Raw genomic sequence first — 19,334 nt, 5'->3', positions numbered from 1 at the left:
TATATGTGGTTTAAGCATTCAAATTGCTTGGGAAGAGCTGCTTTAGGTACTTACAAGCAAGCTGAGATAGGAGTTGAAGAAAACACAGCCAGCATCCTTTCTGTGCTTGAGCTAGTGACTCATCGGGTCTCATCTGCTGTGTCAGTATTTCTGCTAAATTTCCACTTTTCCTTCAGTATCTTTTCATTAGCATTGCTTTGGTTTTCTTTCCTTCCCACAGAGATGTTTATTGAATAAGTCATTCGTGAGCATTTTCTGTTGATCTCGGAAAACACTTTAGGAACAGCTTTTGATCCATGACATAAGTGTAGCAGAAAACAGCTACATAAATATCATTTTTTTTCCTGAAAAGATTGTAATATTTGCAAGATATCATAGCAGGCTGTCCTTTAATTGTTTACTGTAAGTATGTGATATATGTGAGTACCTTTGCAAGTATTTACAGCACTGCAGTCCTGCTGCTTATAAATACTAAATTAAAATATCCTGTGGAATACTGAAGTACTCGTAGTGTGTATTTCTCATCCTGTTTCATTAACATTCAACTGTGAATCTTTTTTTTTTCTGTGATAAACAGAAATCCATTTGGGACAATACAAAAGCAATTGTTTTGTACAGAGAGTTTTATGTTCTGTTGCTTTAAAATTGCAGAATAAAATGGAATGAGCATCTGATGCAATTCTTTAACTAAAAATTGGACAAGTTATTGAGGTTAATGTTGCTGTTTAACTAAATACCTGTTTTCCTTAAACTAGTTTTTTCCAGAGCTGTTGAATTTTTCATCAGGGATAAATATGAAAAGAAGAAGTATTATGATAAAAATGCAATTAATGCCTTCAATGTAAGTAAACCGTTTTACTAATAATTCTTGTTTGTGAGCTATATAAGAGCAGAGAATGTTTGGGTATAATTTTGTAACAGAAGAAGTACTATATTCAGACATATTAAAATTATCAGTAGACAACTTTTGGGCACACAGCTAAAAGCTTCTTTCTGGTATCTGTGAAATCTATTTGCAGATTCTGCAAGGTCAGTGAACTGTATATGGGATTTATAGGATCAAAGCACCCAACAAATAGCTTGCTTCAAGCCTTTTACATTGCGGAATTTTGCTTTTTTGGTGATGTTATTTTTTAACAACACACTTGATTACAATTTCTGTCTGAGTATCTTTTCCTGTGGTACAAGAATCAAGTAGCTGTTTCTTGTGACTTTTTCTTCACTCTTGCCTAAGAAAATCTTGAGAAAACTTAAGGTATCTTGAGACCCTCTTGTGAGGGTCTTGTTGCTCCGCTGCCTTCTAGAGTGGTACTTATTACCTACTGTAGTAGAAAATATGAGCAGTAAGGCAATTTTATAATCAAAGAGCTATATATGTTCACCACAGTAAAAAAAAAAAAAAAAAGGCGTTTTTGGCAAAGCATTTCCAGGAATACTCGTCTTTACTGAAGTTCATGACTACTTGAATTTTTTGATAAAGCTGTTTTTGGCATTTATGATGGAGCTCATATAAATTTTATCTGCATATGTGTATGTATATTTAGACATCTACCCTTCTGTACCAGCAGCATTGAAGAACAGCCTGCCATGTAGCTGCATCACCCGCTCTGAGCAGGCAGTGAACTTTGTCAGGGAGATGAATGCCAGTCTGGGAGGAAGGAGGGAGAATTCATGTGTCCTTTGGCAGTGGAGAAAATGGCTCTCTGAACTCTACTGTCCTTTTAGGATAAAGCCAAGCTGGAAGCTTGAGAAGTGCAGTTTAGTCAAGAGTCATATACTTGCACCTTCACCTGTTTCTCTTCAGGTCTGAGGTAGTCACATCTGTTGGGGGGAAATGATATATAACAAAATCCCAAATGCACCCGTGGCCAGATGTACTAGGGCAGTGTGGTTGGGAGGGGGTAACTCCTGCTCGTAATCTCATATCACTCAGTCCAAAGTTTTGGCAGCATCACAGCAGCTCATATCATGATAGTTTTATCAGTTATATTTCTTCAGGTTTGTCCAACAGTGCAACTTTAGTGTATTCTGCCAGTTGGAGCCCTGGAGTCTAAGTTAGGGGTCAGTTTTTGATCCGCTGGTGCTCAGAATTGTTATGTCTTATTTGTTTGGTTGCCAAGTGTTAATGGTGTAAGTGTGTACATTGTTGTAAATAGGAAGCTTGAAATTTTAGAGACACATACTATGATGATAAAATTAGCTAGTGCAAAGGTCTGTAGTGTGACCAAACGTAACGGGCTAAAAATAGGCAAATATGGAAATTTTAATGACTTCTTCATGGTTCACTGAAAAGCGATGCGGAATAAAGCTTTGGGCCACAAACAAAAGTATTTTGAGTTACTAGTTGTATTCTAAATAGGATAACACATTTAAATAGTAATCAAGTTACATTAGAAAAAAATTTAGCATAATCTGAAAGAGGCATGACTTGAGAAATAATTACCTTCACTGTTAAAATACACTTCAGGCTTTTCTAAGCCATTGCTTGTGGGAAAGCACTGGTTCCACGGCGCTTCTCTAGGCTAAATACATGGTATAATGTATTCAGCTGCTGTAACCTGGTTATCAGCAACTCATGTGCCTATTTCATGCCAAGTACTGCACTTCTTTCCTTTCTCCTGTTCTCCTGCCCAGACTTAGTGCAGGTCTGTGACCTGTCTGCAGTGAGACCTGGGAAATAGGCGCTGTTGAACCGTTCCTTGCGCTGGGAAGGGTTCTGAAATCAGGGCGAATTGTTAAGCACAAACACAGGCCTTCGCCTTGGGATTAGTGGCCTGGAACACAGCAGGAATGACAGCCCTGCTAGTCAGAATAGAGGTGTCCAGGCTCTGTGTCAGGTTAGAAATCGCCCGACGAGACGTTATCAGACTGATCACACTATGCTCGTTTGGTCTTCTGCTGGCTTTGTGACAAGCAAAAAGCAGGATTCCCCCCAGGATAAGCAATGTACCTTGAAAAAAGCCAACAAAGCTTGGGGGAAACCCCTCAAAAACGACGCATTTGCTGTATATCCCCACATGGAAAATAAATGTGAAATCAGCCTGGCAATTCAAGGGATAAATTAATGTGGGAGTATTTTTATAAATGCCTTTCTGGTTTTGATTTTTTTTTTTTTTTTTAGGTATTAGGAGGAAGTGAAGCCTTTTTTTAACCATGAAATCTCCTGAACTATTATATATATGCATGTTGTTTTGTAATTAAGCAGTTGAAAATTTTGGAAAAATGTATAAAAATGCTCTGATTGAGATAATACTTCCAGATATTTTCAATGAACTGGAATATCAACTTTTTTCTGCCTTTTGATTTTATTTTTTCCCCCTTCAGTTGCCACCAAAGTTGCAGTATTTGACCACCTTTAAGCTTTTTTTCTGACCAATGCAAAGGAAGGGATCTTGCATAAATTAACTTAGCTGGTGGGGCAAACTGGATTTTGCTGCCCCACAAGGAAGTCTTTTCAGGCAGATGGGCTGCATTGGCACTGTAACACGGCATGGATCCTCTGTGTTTGTTCTAATATGTTGGGATTTGGAGGCTCCCTTTCAGTAAGGTCTCTGCATCTTTGGGGTTCTCAATGCATCGGGTACCCGGTACGGCCAGCAAGTATGGAACAAGGTAGTAATTTCTATGAAGTCATAAGGTGCCAAATTGAAATGAAATTGTGTAAACAGGAGTGTCTCTTTCCAAGCTAAGGTATAGTTCAGGATCGCCTGATCCTCAAGAAGAAAGGCCTTTAAGGCAGAGTTGTTTTGTGCTCACAGAAGCTGCAATTTTTCAGTCAGCCCAAAGGATGGAAACTTCTTGGTAACGAGGCACACGTCACTCCCCAGAACTGTTCCCCTTAGGAGCTGCAAACGCCGGGTGCAGCTGCAGGGTCCCGGCATCCCGACTGTGCCTGTGCTCGCCACGCGCAGGGAAGCGAATCCTCCCCGTGGGAAGTGGGTTTCGTGGAAGCAGCGCGTCCTGTGACGGGCTCGGCAGGGAGGCTTCTCCAGCCACTGCCCGTTTGGATTTATTTCTCCACAGTAGGACTCACACGGGTATGGAAGATCAGCGCTTTCTTTTTCAGGGCACAGTTCCCTGCCCTGTTGTGGTGCCACCTCAGCTTGTCAAGACTTGTGAAAACCAATTGCTTAAGCCCACAGGTCTCTTGATCTGGCCAACCAGCCTCTAGTTTGGCTTTGATAAGAATTAAAAATTCTGAAACATGCAAGTTTCCTTTTTTTTAGTGCTGTTAACAAATAGGTAAATTTTAAAAGAGTTGAGAAGCAATATGAGTAAGAAACAATTGCAGCTGACCATATAGTATTTGGGAATATATGTGTATTACCTTGAGTGAATGCCACATGTGATCTAAGTACTGTTAACTGTGGGAATGGTCTTTTCCTGTTTGAATATTCATCTTATAGACAGCAGTAGTTGTTGACAAATTGACTTATTTATAGTTCTTTCAATGTGATACTGTCCTCCTCCTAGACTTAATTTTATGCCAAGTCCTTTGACAGTTTTAGGAATAGAAGTGAGCTGCGTAGAATGCAGAGTATAATACAGAATCCATTAAAACAAGCTTCACACAGCAGCAAAAGGATTAGGAGTCTTCATAAACCTGATGCATCCGAGATAAGCTAACATGAGCGATTTCCTGTGGGATATAATGCAGCATCTATTCATCCCTAAAAGCTCTCTGCAGCAGTTAAGTTTCTGTAATTTAGTAGCTCATGTATCAGCCTTGATGGCTGGTGTGAAGTAGTTTTCTAAGCTAAACTCTTCTTCAGGATGGTGCTGATGTGGAGCTGTTTGGAAATATCTGCTTGGAAGTGCTGCTTCAGACTTGCACCTGCTTTCTGCTTTCAAGCAGAGGCAAATCTTTTATTTTCATTTTTTTAAAATGCACATAACAATTCCAGACCTGGAGGGTAAAGCAAGCAAAGCAGTCTCCTAAAACCTCTTTATAGCTCTTAGATAGCTCTTCATGTTTCCCTAGGTCATTATCTCCTGGAGCTCCATTAAAAAAGTACAACCCACAGTTATCCAGATCCGTCTACATGAGAATCCAAGCTTGTATGCTGAAAAGAATGCCTTGACAGACTAACAAAACAGTGCTTTTCCTGGAGCAAATGGGAGCCTTGCTAGAGATCCCAAGAGAATGAAAAATAAATCTATCTTGATATATATTTTCTTAGTTTTTTTTTTTTTCTTTTATGAGACCTACTTTACTCTTGTTGTTAAAGTCCTCACTACCGCAGGCAAGGCTTTCACTAGTTTTAAACCTGCGTATAAAAATAGCAGCTCCACAAATGGAGAAGCTCACCAGGGGCTAGGGTTGGACGGGTTTAACTTATTCCCTCTGTTTTGGAAGGGGTGGGAGAAGAGGCTGTTTTATTTTCTTTCTTTCTATTCTGTTTTAGGCTTTTTACCCTCTATTTCCTTCCCCTCAGGCCCCGGCCCAACTGCAGCAACTCAGTTTGCATTTTTTTTTCCTTTTTCTCCCCTTTTTTGCTTAGGATACACTGGCAGCTTTCTGATGCCCTGGTATTCTTGGTTTGTTGTGACACTTCCCGCTGCTTGGGAAGCCGTGGCTGAAGTCAGGGATGCAGAGCCAGAAAAGCAAACGTTGCGTTGGTAACGTTTCCAGCCTATGGTTTTTATCCCCCCGGTGTATTTGTGCAAATGGGTGGGCAGGTAGAGCTCTCCTTGGCTTTTGGGCTGTGTTCCTTTCCCTAATTCTCATGAGACTTGCCATCTGTATCAGAGAAACAATGTTTACAGTAGACTTTCTAACACCACTACCAGGTAAGAGAAGTTTAATAAACTGAAGGTTAGATATAATGCAGTTTATTTAATATAACCTGTGGTAGAAAAGCTAAGGAAAATGACAGAGTGTATTTAAGGCTAGTTGTTAATTCTTAAATATTCAAAAGGAACCGCAAATGGATGCTGCGCAGCATGCTTGAGATCCCGGATGAGCCGCGTTCGCAGGAATGGGCTCAGGAATACCTTGAAACAAGAGCTAGAGGGCAGGCTTGTCCCAGGGAAAAACCAGCAGGTTCAGGTGCTGCTCGGTCCCTGCTTAGCCGAGGAGGCACCGATTTGGCAACTCCGCTTTTAGGCCTTGTTTCTTTCCTTTGATTTTTCAGCCCACTTTCTCGTGATTCTTTCAGCCAAAGAAGTTAACTGATGCCAGTCCTGCTTCTTGATTTACTATTTCTGTCTAATTGCTGCCTATCCTTTGAGAGGTTTGTCACTCGTATGTGGAATAATGTCTGCAGTGATAATAGTGAGTGGAATTTCCTCCTGGTGAGGGGAAGGCTTAACAAAAGGTCAGAGCCCTCGGCTTGGTGCTCAGCTTCTAAAGCAGCCGAACAGACCCAACTGAAGAAAAAAAAAAAAGTACTGTTTCTATGCTTTGAAAAGAGATCAAGAGATTTTCTCTGATTATTTTCATATTTTTAACAATTAGACTGTTTCAAGACTATCATTATACCATACAAGGTTGAATCAAACAAGGCTTGGTTTCACGTCAGGTTGCCCAGAGAGGTTGTGGAGTCCACTTCTCTGGAGATCTTCAAAACCCGCTTGGATGCCACCCTGTGCCACGTGCTCTAGGTGGCCCTGCTGGAGCAGGGGGGCTGGACTAGGTGACCTCTAGAGGTCCCTTACAACCTCAACCACTCTGTGATTCTGTGAAAACCTGTAAAATGAGTATAGAACAGCCCTCTCGGTTTAGATTACTTCCCTGTGTATTGTGTGCATTTAAATTGGACAGATTCTGGCACCTTTGTGTTTGGATGAGCTGCTTATTTCCTGACTATATTGGCATAGTTTGATAATACATGTTTTTTTAATCTCTTGAATATTCCAACTGGCAGCACCATAAATTTAATATTTAAATGGAAGCTCAACATCAGATTTCTAAAGTTTTAACTTGAACTCCTTTTTTTTTAGAAAAAAAAAAAAGCTAAATAGCAATTGCATTATTTCAAGGAGAGAATTTTGTGGAAAAACTACAGATAAACACTGATAAAACACCTATTTAGCAACTGATTTTAATGGCCATAGATGTTTGTATGATTGTTACCTAACATTATAAATGCATTAATGCAAATGGAGCTAAAGTAATGTTCTTATTTTATGTTGTGTTTGGATAGCTTAATTTCTGCTTCATTTCTGTTGGTGCTTCTTTTAAACTTTTTCCACTTGAAGTGTTAGTTTGGCCCAGTGGTTTTACTGTAGTCTATGCACCAAGTGCTTTTATCACCGTTAGTAGCAATGATAATACCACTACTATGGAGTACTTCAGATACTTCCTCCATAAAAAAAATTACGAAGTACAGGTATACATTATGATGTAAGGGAGAGCAGGGCGTTGGAATAATACTGTAATATTGTAGATCCAGTCTCTCTGATCCTCTGTTCTCCAGACTTTTCAGAGATGCAGGTCAACTCTTGATACTCATGGCCATAAATGGTTTGCTGCAGAGTCTATTTTTACTCCGGTTTTATGCTCAGGCTTATCCAGCCACTCTGCTTGACTTGACTGGGCTTTTTTCAGCATTCATATTTCCTTATCTAGTGCAGCATGGCAGATAGCATATTTAACATGATGTGGTGGTGGCAAAATGTCCATCAGTCTGAAATCATGCTATCGCTGTCCTTATATCAACTCAATCCCTTCTTTATACACTGTAATGGTTTTATTTTTCTCGTAAAGATCTTCATTCGTGTGCCTGTTGTGCACTAGCCTAGTTGCACACTAGGGCAGGTAAAGTGTGGTGCTCGTGACGCTGCAGGTCACACCGCGCTGTTGTGTAACTTCAGCGTTACCTTGGGACCTTTCCGCACTCGCCCATCCTGGCCAATGTCAGGCCAAACTGCAACTGCTTTTCACTCTATTTCACTGCTTAAAGATTGTATGCTGTTTCTCTAGTCCTCGGTTTGCAAAATTATAGGATTAATCTTTCATAAAGTTTCCTTAATTTAGGTTAGATGATCCCTTGACTTGTATAGATAATACGTAGATTGAGAAGGACCATTATGGAGATGTGATACAAACGCTTATAGTGCTGATTCCCTGCGTGCCCCCTATGAAATTGCGCTCCTCTTTCTGCGTGGTCAGTAGCTGTTGGCCATTGCTTACCTGTGAGACCTATTGACCTTCAGTTCCTTAAAACCTCAAGGATAAGAAAGAATTAAAGCCCCAAAATCTACTTATCTTTAAAAAACTGAAAGTATATTTAAATTGCTTAGTTATCACAGTCTGCAAAGGAATTTTTTCATTATCAAAATCTTAGTAACATATTATTAGAGCTTATAGTTTAATATCTGTAGTTACCAATTTTTCTGACATCTTTGGTTGCAGTGTGGTGAAATGAGAATAAGGATCGTTCTGTTCCTATAGCGACAGAATCCTGTGCTATAAGAAACTGTGTTTCATTGCACCAGATGTATCGGTAACTTTTCTAATAATGGGAGAGTTTGAAAACAGTGAGTTTAAAATTGAGATTCTGCTTTTCATGTTCACAGTTTAAACCTGGTTTAAAAACTGACCCTTTCCTGAAACTCTGCACCATCTTCCAGGCAAAGCATGGTTTCTGAGCTTGTGAATGCGCTGAATATAAATATTCTATCCATATTCCACATATATAAGCTATGGTACCAATAGGATTTATCTGTAAGAAATATGTTTCATTTAGACACAAGGTAGGGCTTTTCTGTAGCTTTGTTGCCTTTTAATGGAAGCTTCTTTTTGTTTTAGAATTAAGTAAAGACATGTCATCTAAATTGGATATTTTTATCCAACATAATGACCTGCTCTGTAATAGCTTCATTTATTTAAAAATTTTCCTTGTAAACAGTAGATATGATGCGAGGCAGCATAGAAATGTCAGCATTATAGCTTTGAAGATCTACTGTGTGTTTGGTAAGTGTAATTCAGTTGCATTTTTGTAGTAAAGGCCAAAGAAAGATAATGTTTCCATTAAAGTGATCAACTATGCAGGAACTAGGATAAGAGTGGAAAGGCATTTAGAGGAATCTCGTTTTAGGAGCAGCCTGCCTCCGTTGCCCGTGCACCTTGCACCCTGCGGGTAGTCCTGGCAGGGAGGTGGTGCCGCGGCGGCTTCGCGCCTGCAGTTCCTGCAGGACAGGCGGTGCTCGCCCGGGGGGCTGGCACGTCTGGGAGAGCAAAAACCCCCCTCATGCCAGTGCAGGACACTGCTCCTTTGGTGTGCTCGTAGAGAACAACTAGGTAGGACTTCAATTAATGTGTAACTTCCAGCGGTGTTTTGCTTCGCTCTTAATGCAAGTATTTTGTTACAGTGAAAAAGAACGGAGGCATTCTCTCCTCTCCCCCGCCTCTGGGGACACCGTGCCTTCGTGCTTCAGGACATTAATATTTCACTAGTCACACTGGATAAAATGGAACGATGGATGAAACCTAATTATTTGTCTTATGCCTGTGATATGATCTTATCCAGGTTCATTTTCTTATTTTCTATTCTAGTGAATTTCATTATAAATCACTCATTGTTACAGAAGAGTTTTCGTTTAGAAATAGTACTGGTTAAAAAAAAAAAAAGAGGAAATACTTCATCCTTTTTTTTCCTATATAGCATGAATTTTTAATCTGAATTCTTGAGAAAGTTAAGAAACATGATTTTCATTCTGCCTTTTCTGCTCCTTTTTCACCTATTCTTGCTTATTCTCCTCATTTCTTTCCTCCTTTATGCAGATTTCTTCTTCTGACGCTGCTCAGCCTTTGGCATCCTCTCCCTCTCTGCAAGCTGCTGCCGAGAAGAGCAAAGCAGAGGTACAAGGTTTGCTCATGGTGTAACTCCCATCAGGCTACGTTAGCTTATCCTTAGTAGAACCTGAGGCCCCTAAAATGCTTCTGTCCCCCCACACCTCGAGGTGCATAAACAAAGAAACTGATCCAGTGGGATAAACTCTCCACCCATGTGGCTGCCATGTGTTGATGTCTTTTTGTTGAAGTTCTGACCCTACACGGCTGTAGTGTCGGAGTACCATGCCAGAACACCTTCTCCTCATTCCCAGCTGATGGGCATGAGTGATTTTGTCCTGTCCTCTCAGGTGTTGTTGTCAATATCTTTCTGTATTTATTGCTTGTTTCAGAATTTAGTCAGGACTATTCCAGCCATGCATTTTGATCTCTTTTGATATAAATATAGAATTAAGTTGATGGCACATTTGTTAACTCATACTGGTTTAGTATCCTTTCTAGTTGGCAAAAATGTGTATGTGTGCATACATATATATATATAATATATATATTCTGTGTGTGTATATATAGAGTGTATATATATATACACATATAAACTGAAAGTGCATTTAATGTTTAGAAGGGCCTATGAAAAATTAATTACAAATGAGGTAAGGCAGCGTTCATATGAAGCTTTCAGTAAATGTCAGGCTTCCTAATGGTAATTGAAATGGATCTTTTAAACATGAGTGCTTGGTGTTAGGGGTTGTTTTTGGACTCTCTAATCTGAGACTGCATACAGCATGTAAAATAACTTACGATGTAAACACAAATCATGTCCTTTTTCTTCTGTTTACCATAAAATGCAGCCAGATGTTAGAAGTTATTTTAGTTGCACTATATTTAAATAATAATTACAATCCCAATTAGTCACATGGACTAGGCTGCAGCCTTGGTAAATCTAACCTCTTGCGCACTGTCGGTTCCTGACTCTCTCTCTTGATTCATTCAAATCTGGAAGCTTTTCTATGTAATTCTTTTGCCGTGTTATTGTCTGTAAAGGAATCTTCAGATAAAATGAGAAGTTTTCTTCACAGGCTGCAAGATAATACAGTTTAATTTTAGCATCCCGTCAATTAAACTTCTGAAATCTCATTTGGTCTGTATGCAGCCTGTGTAAGTTTATCTGTTTGTTTTTACATGGACTTGATAGAGAGCATCAATGTATTTTTTTGTTTTCGTTTTGATTTGTTTTTTCTGCATGGAGTTGCTATATGGAAGTATTCTATAATATGAAGTAATTTACTTAGTTTAGCGTAGGCCATACAGTACACTGATCTTGTGAACATAAACACAGTTTTTTGCATATATAAATAGCCCAGTTGAGATCACTGGACTATTATTATGTTTAAAGTAGAGTGTATATACTTCAGAGTATACTCTAGAGGAGTATGTGTATTCTGAGTATATACTCTGCATATACTTGGAAGGTGAGAGGCAGATGTGCAGAGTTAAACCCCAGAAGTTTGAGACAGCGTTTGCATGTTCAGGGGAACTTCACTTGCTGCTTCAGCCTCTGAAGGCATTTGGATGGTGTGTAGAGTGAAGAAAAAAGAGATCATTCATTGAGGGTAATGGAAATGTGTGCCCTAATCTTGTACACAAAATGATTTTGCAGTTTATCGTCAAATAAATATAAAAGTAACAGAAGAGTGAACGTCAAGATAAATAACGTTTTTGTTTTGTTTTGTTTTTTCCTAAATCTGTTATCTTTAGCAAAGGTAGAGAAACTTGAGTGAGTACATCTTTCATCTCTATATAAATACTCCTCTGTTTATCTGCATCTGACTATGTAGAAGAATGCTTTAGTTGAGAGAAATAAAAATGGGTTACTCTGTTGAGAGGCATGGAGCAGCATATTTTTTCTCCTTTTTTCTTGTTGCAAGCAAAATGGCTTAATGCAAGTAAAACATACTAACTGGTGAACTTTCAGCTGATATTTTTCCATTTAAAGATAATCTAGCTACATAAATGACAAGAATTCAGGTCCTGCTATAAAATGAAATTCTCCCTTAACTTTGCATTTTCAGACCAACTTATCCAATAACACATTAAAGGCGAAGGTATAAGATCAAATATTTGCATTATTTTGTATGTGTTTAATTTAATTTTATGTTGCAAGTGTAGCAACTTCAATATTACAGCTTTTCAGTATGTAAGAGTATTGAAAATGAAATCAAGTTGTCTTGCTTTTGTTGACTTTTTGAAAGGTAGGTGAGGATTTATTTCTGCTAATGATATTCATAAAGAACTCATGTAAAACCTGAGTGTAGGATTGAATGGCAAGGGCTGCAGCCCTGCAGCTGCCATCCAGATAGGGAAGCCTGCAGTCATCTTTTTGGCTTGGAAGAGAAACCAGTGCCATGTAAGCTGTGCATTTTTCCAGTTGCAGAGGAACTAATTCATAGTACAAATAGTTTTTCCTTAGCAGTCTGTTTCAATTGATGCACAGCCAGCCACTTGACCAGACCTTTATTTGTGTTATTAATGGGCATTCAGATTGGGAATGTGTAATACTTCTGCAGCATTTGCAACCCAAAAATGCTTCCTCCCTGGGGTAACAGAAGTGCTAGCACCTGTGCGAGCTGCTTTGCTTTATGCTCCTCTGGGAGGTTCTGGGACCTTCATTTCTAGGTTCTGAAGGAAGCTACTCAGACAGTGTAAAGGGAGTCTTCACAAATATCCAGCTCTTAGATGCTGTGCATATCTTCCAGTTTCCTAGACTTGGAGCTCTGAACCAAGCTCCCAGCAACAAGTATTTTTATATTTGAGCTTGTTAATTTGAACTCTTTCCATCACCCTCCCTCCAGTTTAGGGATTTGGATGAGAATGCCAATTCCTGAATATCTTACTTTACATAGTATTAAATTGGTTGGTTAAATAGTGTACTAGCTTTTAAGGAGGAATTGTTTTTCCGCCTTGCTGTGGGAATAGTTTTTGTTGTGCGTTTTCAGTTTCATTTGCATGTGTGCAAGTGCTCAATACTAAATCCTATATATTGTGTGAACTAAACTTTTCTGCTCAGCAAAGTGTTCTTATTTTGAAAGCTAAGAATATCTCTGGGATATTAAGTCTACACCATATTAACCACAAACACTGTCATTCTCAGTTGTGGTGCGTGCTTGAAGGTCTAATGTTGACAGATGCACACTAGTTCTGTGTGTTTCTCTCTACCGAAGCACTCGTTGAAGTGTTATGGATGGATGAAGAATGACTGGAATTTAATGAACTGAGAAGGCTGGTTTCTTGTGCTCTGCATCAAAGAATCCCTTAACCTTTTGTGGGAGGGTGAGAGGAGATAAATCACTTTCCCGCTTTACTTGAAGTGAACGTGCTAGCCTCTAAGCAAGCTGCTCTCAGTGGAATCACGAGGTTGTTGCTTGTCACACTTGCTACCCCTTGGTGACAAACAAAGGCACCACGTGAGCTCCCTGGCTTTCCCCAAGCACTGGTGGCACCCAGAGTTGTTTTGGTGGCTGCATCGGCACGTGCCTGGTCCCACGTGTGTGCTGGTGGTGGCTTAAGGTTAGTAACTGCTGTCTGGCACCTTATTCACCAAGACGTGTTGAGTAACGCTGGTTCTGGGCAGGCTCTGGGGTGCAGGCTTCCGAGGGGACGGCTTCCTGGAGGATATATGTACCCCTCTGCACTATATGTGTACAGCACGTACGGGGCTATACGTCGAGTCCTTTCACGAGAGAAGTCGCTTTTGTTGCTTTCTCTTGCATTTGTTCCTTTTTAGTTTTGGGGTACTGGTCTTGGGGTACCTTATCTAGATTTTTTCTGCTTAGCTTGATAGTGCCTTTTTGTAGGACACATTTAGTTTTTTATCTCCTCTGCTTTCTTTTGCAAAAAGTTAACTCAGACGTTGAACAAAATTATTTCTAAGACAGACATCTGACACTTCCCCTTAGGTAGATCTGGTGGCTAGCAGCTCCTCCTTCTGCTCATGTAGCTCGTCTGGTAGACTGGTGTCAGAGCCATGTGCATACAATTCTGTATTTCGGGGACAAGGTGTCCCTTACATGACTGAGCTATGCCAAGAATCCATTACCTTGTAGGTTCTGGCAGTGGGGAAGTTCCCTGAGATGGCACTGCAGTGCTTAGTAGACTTTTTTCCTTGCTGTTTGTCCTCTGACCTGGACCAGGACTTGAGTGATGATATCAAGTCTAACCTCATTCAGTCATTTCTTTAGGCCGAATTTTATAGCTTCTTTTGTGTATGTTGGATATCACTTCCAGCAGGGAGCAGAAGTACGCAGTGGTTAAAAGTAGTGACTTTTCTACTGTGATGTTAATCTCAGTACTTTCAGTAAACATGTTTGGAAACCAAAAATTACCTGCAGTTGTGAATAATAAATGATACTTAAGTTTCTTTAAAAAAGAAAAAAGGTTGGGAGGAGACACCTTTCATGGTAGTGTTAGAGCTGTTTTAACCAAAATGCCACCTGTTACACAGAGGGACAATGATGTTTACGTGAGGTGTGAGAAGAATCCTCATTGACAGAAATCTGTAGGCTGGTGAAGTGCTCTTCATTTTTTCTATTAGAGCTGCACAGCCACTTGTATAACTCATCTCAATGTTTGCAGACTTCTTAAAAATAGTTGTTTGTGGAAGAAGGTTGTTCACAAGGTTTGAACAGAGTAAGCCAAGCCTGCTGCCTACAAGAACCTTTAGGAGCTGCTGCCCCGTTGCTTCTCTTACCAAGGGCAAATTCTTGTTCCTTGCTGAACACCACTTGCTTCACTCGGAATGCAGAACCCAGTCCAAATGTTTAGCAAATATGTCGATTTGTTTGCAATCAGTGTTACCCGATGGAGCTTCTCTTATTCCTTCTCCAAACATCGGTCTCCTGTATTGCTCTTTTTACTCCTGGAGTAGTTTGTAAACGTGAGTAACGCTTTGCAGGAGGTTGTGTGAACGTTTGGTATGTGGAGCACCAAAGGCTGGCTTGAACTTCTTGGTTTTGCACAAGAACTGTCCTGCCGTCTCTTTGGGGTTAGTTCGAAACCTTCGCAGTTACCTCATTAGCTCTTTGGTCACAGTGACTGGAGTCAGCGCTGTGAGGGTGCTCCTAGGAGGGGGGAGTTGAGCTGAACACATGGCAGTTTCTGTAAAATTTGATATTGTAGTGGCTGCTCTTCCCTGATATTGTCTGATTGCCGCTCAGCTCACGTAAGCATCTAAATAGGCTGTAGCAAGAAGTTCCACAACTTAATTATATCGTGTGTAGAAAATAGTCTCCTCCTGTTGTGAACTTAATTTGAAGCTTATTTTGCAGTGCTTTCATTTGATTATTCCTTGTTCTTATACTGGAAGATAGCAAGAAATCCCTCATTACTCTCTCAGTGCCTTTTCAGATGCTAAATCTATAATACCACATTTCAGCTGCCTTTTTGCATCTGAGCTGAAGTCAGAGTTTATATAGCTGCTTCTCACAGGAAATCATTCTGTGTCTTGAAAAGTCTTGGTACTTTGAACATTTTCCAGATTCCAGGAGAATTATTAGCAAAATCTCCATGCTTATATCTTTTGAACATTGTTCCCAGATTCTGAAACAACCATTTAGCACAGATTCTGTTTCGATTTCTGCAAAGATGAATAATGCAGTGGGTGTAATTCTGAGCTGTGAGTGTCTCTGGTATAGGCAGGTGGCACGTGGTCCTGGGCCCTTCACTCCTTGCCAGGACTTTGCTCCTGTCATGGAGAAACCAGGGAAAGCCAAGTGAGCGGATAGCAGTAAAGGCAAAATTTGCCTGGAAGGATTTCTCTAGAAGGTAATCTAGAACAGATAAGCGTTATGGAAGAAATAAGCTTCAGTAAACTAGTTCATTTTTGCAAATAGTCTTTTCCAAACTTTTTTTTTTCTTTTCTTTTCTGGACTGTTATGGATATGTTCTTCTCAGATCTGCTTAGCTTAAAAAGACCAACATCATATCTTTTCTTTCCTTCTGTTTATAAACAAAATTGCAATTGAGAAAGTGAAAGGATATTATTTTTCTTCTGAAATCTCAAAGTTACAGTATTTGTAGTAGTATTATATGAGCACAATGAGTCCTTTTTGCAATGATCAGAAAGTTAAATTCAGGGTTCGTGTCTGACTGAAGAATTGCATTTATATTCCATATGATTGTGAGTATTAAATATATTTGCAAAAGCATTGTTATTGATTACTAACTGATACTACTGATACTTTTTTTTTCAGAAGGAAAAAGAAAAAAAGAAAGAAGAGAAAAAGAGAGAGAGAGAAGCAGAAAAACCATCAAAACAGCTAGCTGTTGAAAAGGTAAGAACAGTCTACTTTTGTTCAGTTATTACAAAAGTGCATCTAGTATGAGTCCGGGTACTGTCAGGATTTGAAAGAAAAATAAAAAAGAAACTTAAAGTTTACATATATGTATCTCTGAATAATAATCCAGGTAGCCTGCAACAGTGGTTCATTGCGCTTACATACATTGACCATACGATGAAGGATTTTTTCCTAATGTGAGAGAAGAAGGAAATGAGTCTAATGAGTTTACATTTGTGAAGATGTAAGCTCAAATAATTACTATTTTTAAAGATGTACCATTGTTATCTCTGAATTTCTTTTTAAAAGGCGTTTATTTCCTACACAGTGAATAGTATGTGTGAACATGTACTAAAAGCCTAGTCTCAAGCAGCGGCGCACAGAAGCATCTGAAATTATGGATTTTCCATCCCAGTGTAGTGTGCCGGCAGGTAACGGGGATGGAGTAATGGTCGGGAGTATCGGTGGCTAGTGATGCCAAAGCATCATTGATTGAGCAACATTCTGAGTGTCTGTGCTTAAGTGTCTATGCTCGAATACCAGTGATTGAGTAGCCCGAGTATCAGTGATTGTGCTGTGATGCTGGAGCATTGATCTGCATAGTAGTGCTTAAAGTAGCGGTCTTGGGATGAGTTCTAAAGAGGATTTTTAGCCAAACCCGTTAAACTTTGCATGTGTTAATCCCAGTCACCTTCTAGAATCTAAAGGAAAGATGCATAGATCTTGAATGCTTTTATTTCCTTTGAAAAATACCAGTGGGGACATGGAAAGTCTGTTTTTATGGATGCAGGATTATATATTGCTACCTCTGTGGTATTATTCTGCTTCAGGGAGCTGTTCAAAGACATTAATATTATTCTTTGGCTGATAATGACGGACTTGATGTCCAGTTAGAGACTGGCCATAGGGTATCTTTAAATTTTGCATATTGTGTCAGGAAGGGAATATTAGCATCCCTGGTGATAGTGGCATATTTTCAGTGACTATGTTAAGAGGCAGGTGTCTCTTTAGTCAAGTTCTGAACCTTCTGGAGAAGGAAGCAATTTAAAAACATCCGGGCTGTGTCATATGTGCAGTACCTGGTTTCATGGGCACGGATCACCTTCATGCTGCACAGTGTATTTCCAGCAGAGACCTTTCAGGCTTGGGGTTTCCATCATTTCAACATGTGTGGCCAAGCGGCTGGCAGCTTGGTAGGAATTTTGAGGCCTGTCTTGAGAGAGGTAGTTTAAGGAGTATTTTAGCCATCGTGTAGGAGAATCAATAAAGATTCAAAATAAACAGATTCTAAGCTTGTCAAAAGTTAAAACAGAAACTACAGAAAACTTCCCAACAGATCTCCTTATAAGAAGTCATATACTGCTGTGAGTCTTAAATTATTAGTGTTTTCCATTCTGCGACTTACAATGACTTTAAGTTTGTTTGCTCTTGAAAAAAGAATGTGCTTCCTAAAAGATAATGGTGGCCTTAATTCCCATCAACAGGTCTCTGCATCACATGACCTACTAGTCTGCTTCTGCATCTGTAAAAAAAAAAAAAAAAACAACAACAACAACAACAAAAACCCCTTTCAGTACTAATTGGTCATCTTTAGCCTTTGACAAGCTGAATGCAGGCTCTATTTCTTCACACAATCACAGAATTTTTGAGGTTGGAAGGCACCTCTAGAGATCATCTAGTCTAACCCCCCTGCTCCAGCAGGGACACCTAGAGCACGTGGCACAGGGTGGCATCCAGGCGGGTTTGAAGATCTCCAGAGAAGGAGACTCCACAACCTCTCTGGGCAGCCTGTTCCAGGGCTCTGTCACCCTCACAGCAAAGATGTTCTTCCTCACATGGAGGTGGAACTTCCTGTGTTTCAACTTACACCTGTTACCCCTTGTCCTGTCACTGGCCGCCATGGAGAAGAGCCTGGCCCCATCCTCCCTACCATTACCCCTCAGGTGCTTGAACATGTTGATCAAATCTCCTCTTAGTCTTCTGTTCTCCAGACTAAACAGGCCCAGCTTGCTTAGTCTTTCCTCATATGACAAATGCTCCAGTCCCTTAATCATCTTTGTTGCTCTACACTGGACCCTCTCTAGAAGCTCCACATCCCTCCCTGGGGAGCCCAGAACTGCACCCGATACTGCAGGTGTGGCCTTACCAGGGCTGAGTTGAGGGGCAGGATCCCCTCCCTTGACCTGCTGGCAACGCTCCTCCTGATGCAGGCCAGGATCCCATTGGCCTTCTTGGCCACGAGGGCACATTGCTGACTCATGGTTAACCTGTTGTCAACCAGGAAATGGTTGACAGTTGGCAATGGTTGACAATTCTTCTGCATTTTCAAATTTTGCTGGAAACTTACTAACCTTAATTCAATAAAATCTCTTCTCCCAATATTGCATTAACTTTTAAGCGCACTTATGGTATAAAAGGTACTTTGCTGGTGAATGTGCTCTGAGTAAAAAGGACAGAAATTCGCCTTTGAACCGATTTTGCCTGGGTGGGCTTTCTGATTGAAATTGCTGTTCCACTGAATAATCATGACTTCTTTTAAAGCAATTTTGTAGGCAACCATTTTTATCAGACTTCTGGTTGAAGATGGTTTCCAGTGCAGGGTAGAATTTCCCCAAAGCCAGAGAGGAAGCTGCAGCAGAGCAGCCAGCAGCGGTGATACCTGCTAGGACTCAATTTTTCCAGGCTCTTCTACTTTCTGTAACAAAATTACTGGGTAATTTCTATCATAACGAGATCTTCCTGTGTCAGTTACAGATTGATGCTAGCCCGGTGGTCAGTGTTTTCTTGGGAGTAGCCAGCAGTGCAATGTTCCAAATTAGATCTGCAGAATTAAAGAGAAATAGCATTATCACCAAGCTACTGGCAGTTGTAGAGCTTTTTATTTTTATTGTTTTGAATCTAATGAGCAAACTTGCAGAAATCTGATTAGGAGATAGTAGTGTTTCCGACTGCACTTACTCCTGTGTTTCTCATACTTCCTGGAGCCAGGGCTGGGGGCCTGATGGGTTTTCCCTGTTGGTGCTGGGCTAGTTGCCCTCCCGCTGCGCAGGGCCTCGTGTGATGCAGAAGTGCTGCACACGTGTGGGCTGAGCATCTCTGTTGATAAACGGTTCTTATACAGCAAGCTTGGTAACCGTCCAGTAAATCTATGTGTAAGGCTTAGTGGGGTCACTAATATTTCATAACTTTGAGCTACTGTCAACATATTTCCATTTTTTCCAGGAAAACTATGTAATAATTGGAATGCTCTGTGTTCAGCATACATAAAA

The 19,334-nt window shown here is 40.2% G+C and overlaps 2 protein-coding genes across 2 annotated transcripts in view; one reads left to right on the top strand and one right to left on the bottom strand.

Annotated features, from left to right (window-relative positions):
* The window catches only part of ASRGL1 (asparaginase and isoaspartyl peptidase 1), a 449,509-nt gene that overhangs the window by 150,712 nt on the left and 279,463 nt on the right, over positions 1–19,334 (bottom strand). The window lies entirely within an intron of this gene.
* The window catches only part of SMAP1 (small ArfGAP 1), a 79,372-nt gene that overhangs the window by 26,086 nt on the left and 33,952 nt on the right, over positions 1–19,334 (top strand). The window contains exons 4-6 of the mRNA XM_088539851.1: positions 766–841; positions 9,728–9,805; positions 15,982–16,062. Coding sequence (XP_088395977.1) covers positions 766–841; positions 9,728–9,805; positions 15,982–16,062 — 235 coding nt within the window. The remainder of the gene's footprint in view (positions 1–765; positions 842–9,727; positions 9,806–15,981; positions 16,063–19,334) is intronic.

The sequence above is a fragment of the Tinamus guttatus genome, unplaced genomic scaffold (genome assembly GCF_059628265.1).
Source record: "Tinamus guttatus ecotype Peru unplaced genomic scaffold, ASM5962826v1 Tinamus_guttatus_pri_ptg000051l, whole genome shotgun sequence".
In the NCBI taxonomy this organism is placed as follows: domain Eukaryota; kingdom Metazoa; phylum Chordata; class Aves; order Tinamiformes; family Tinamidae; genus Tinamus; species Tinamus guttatus.
Note: the sequence above shows the minus strand (reverse complement) of the source record. Positions and strands in the feature narration are given on the sequence as shown.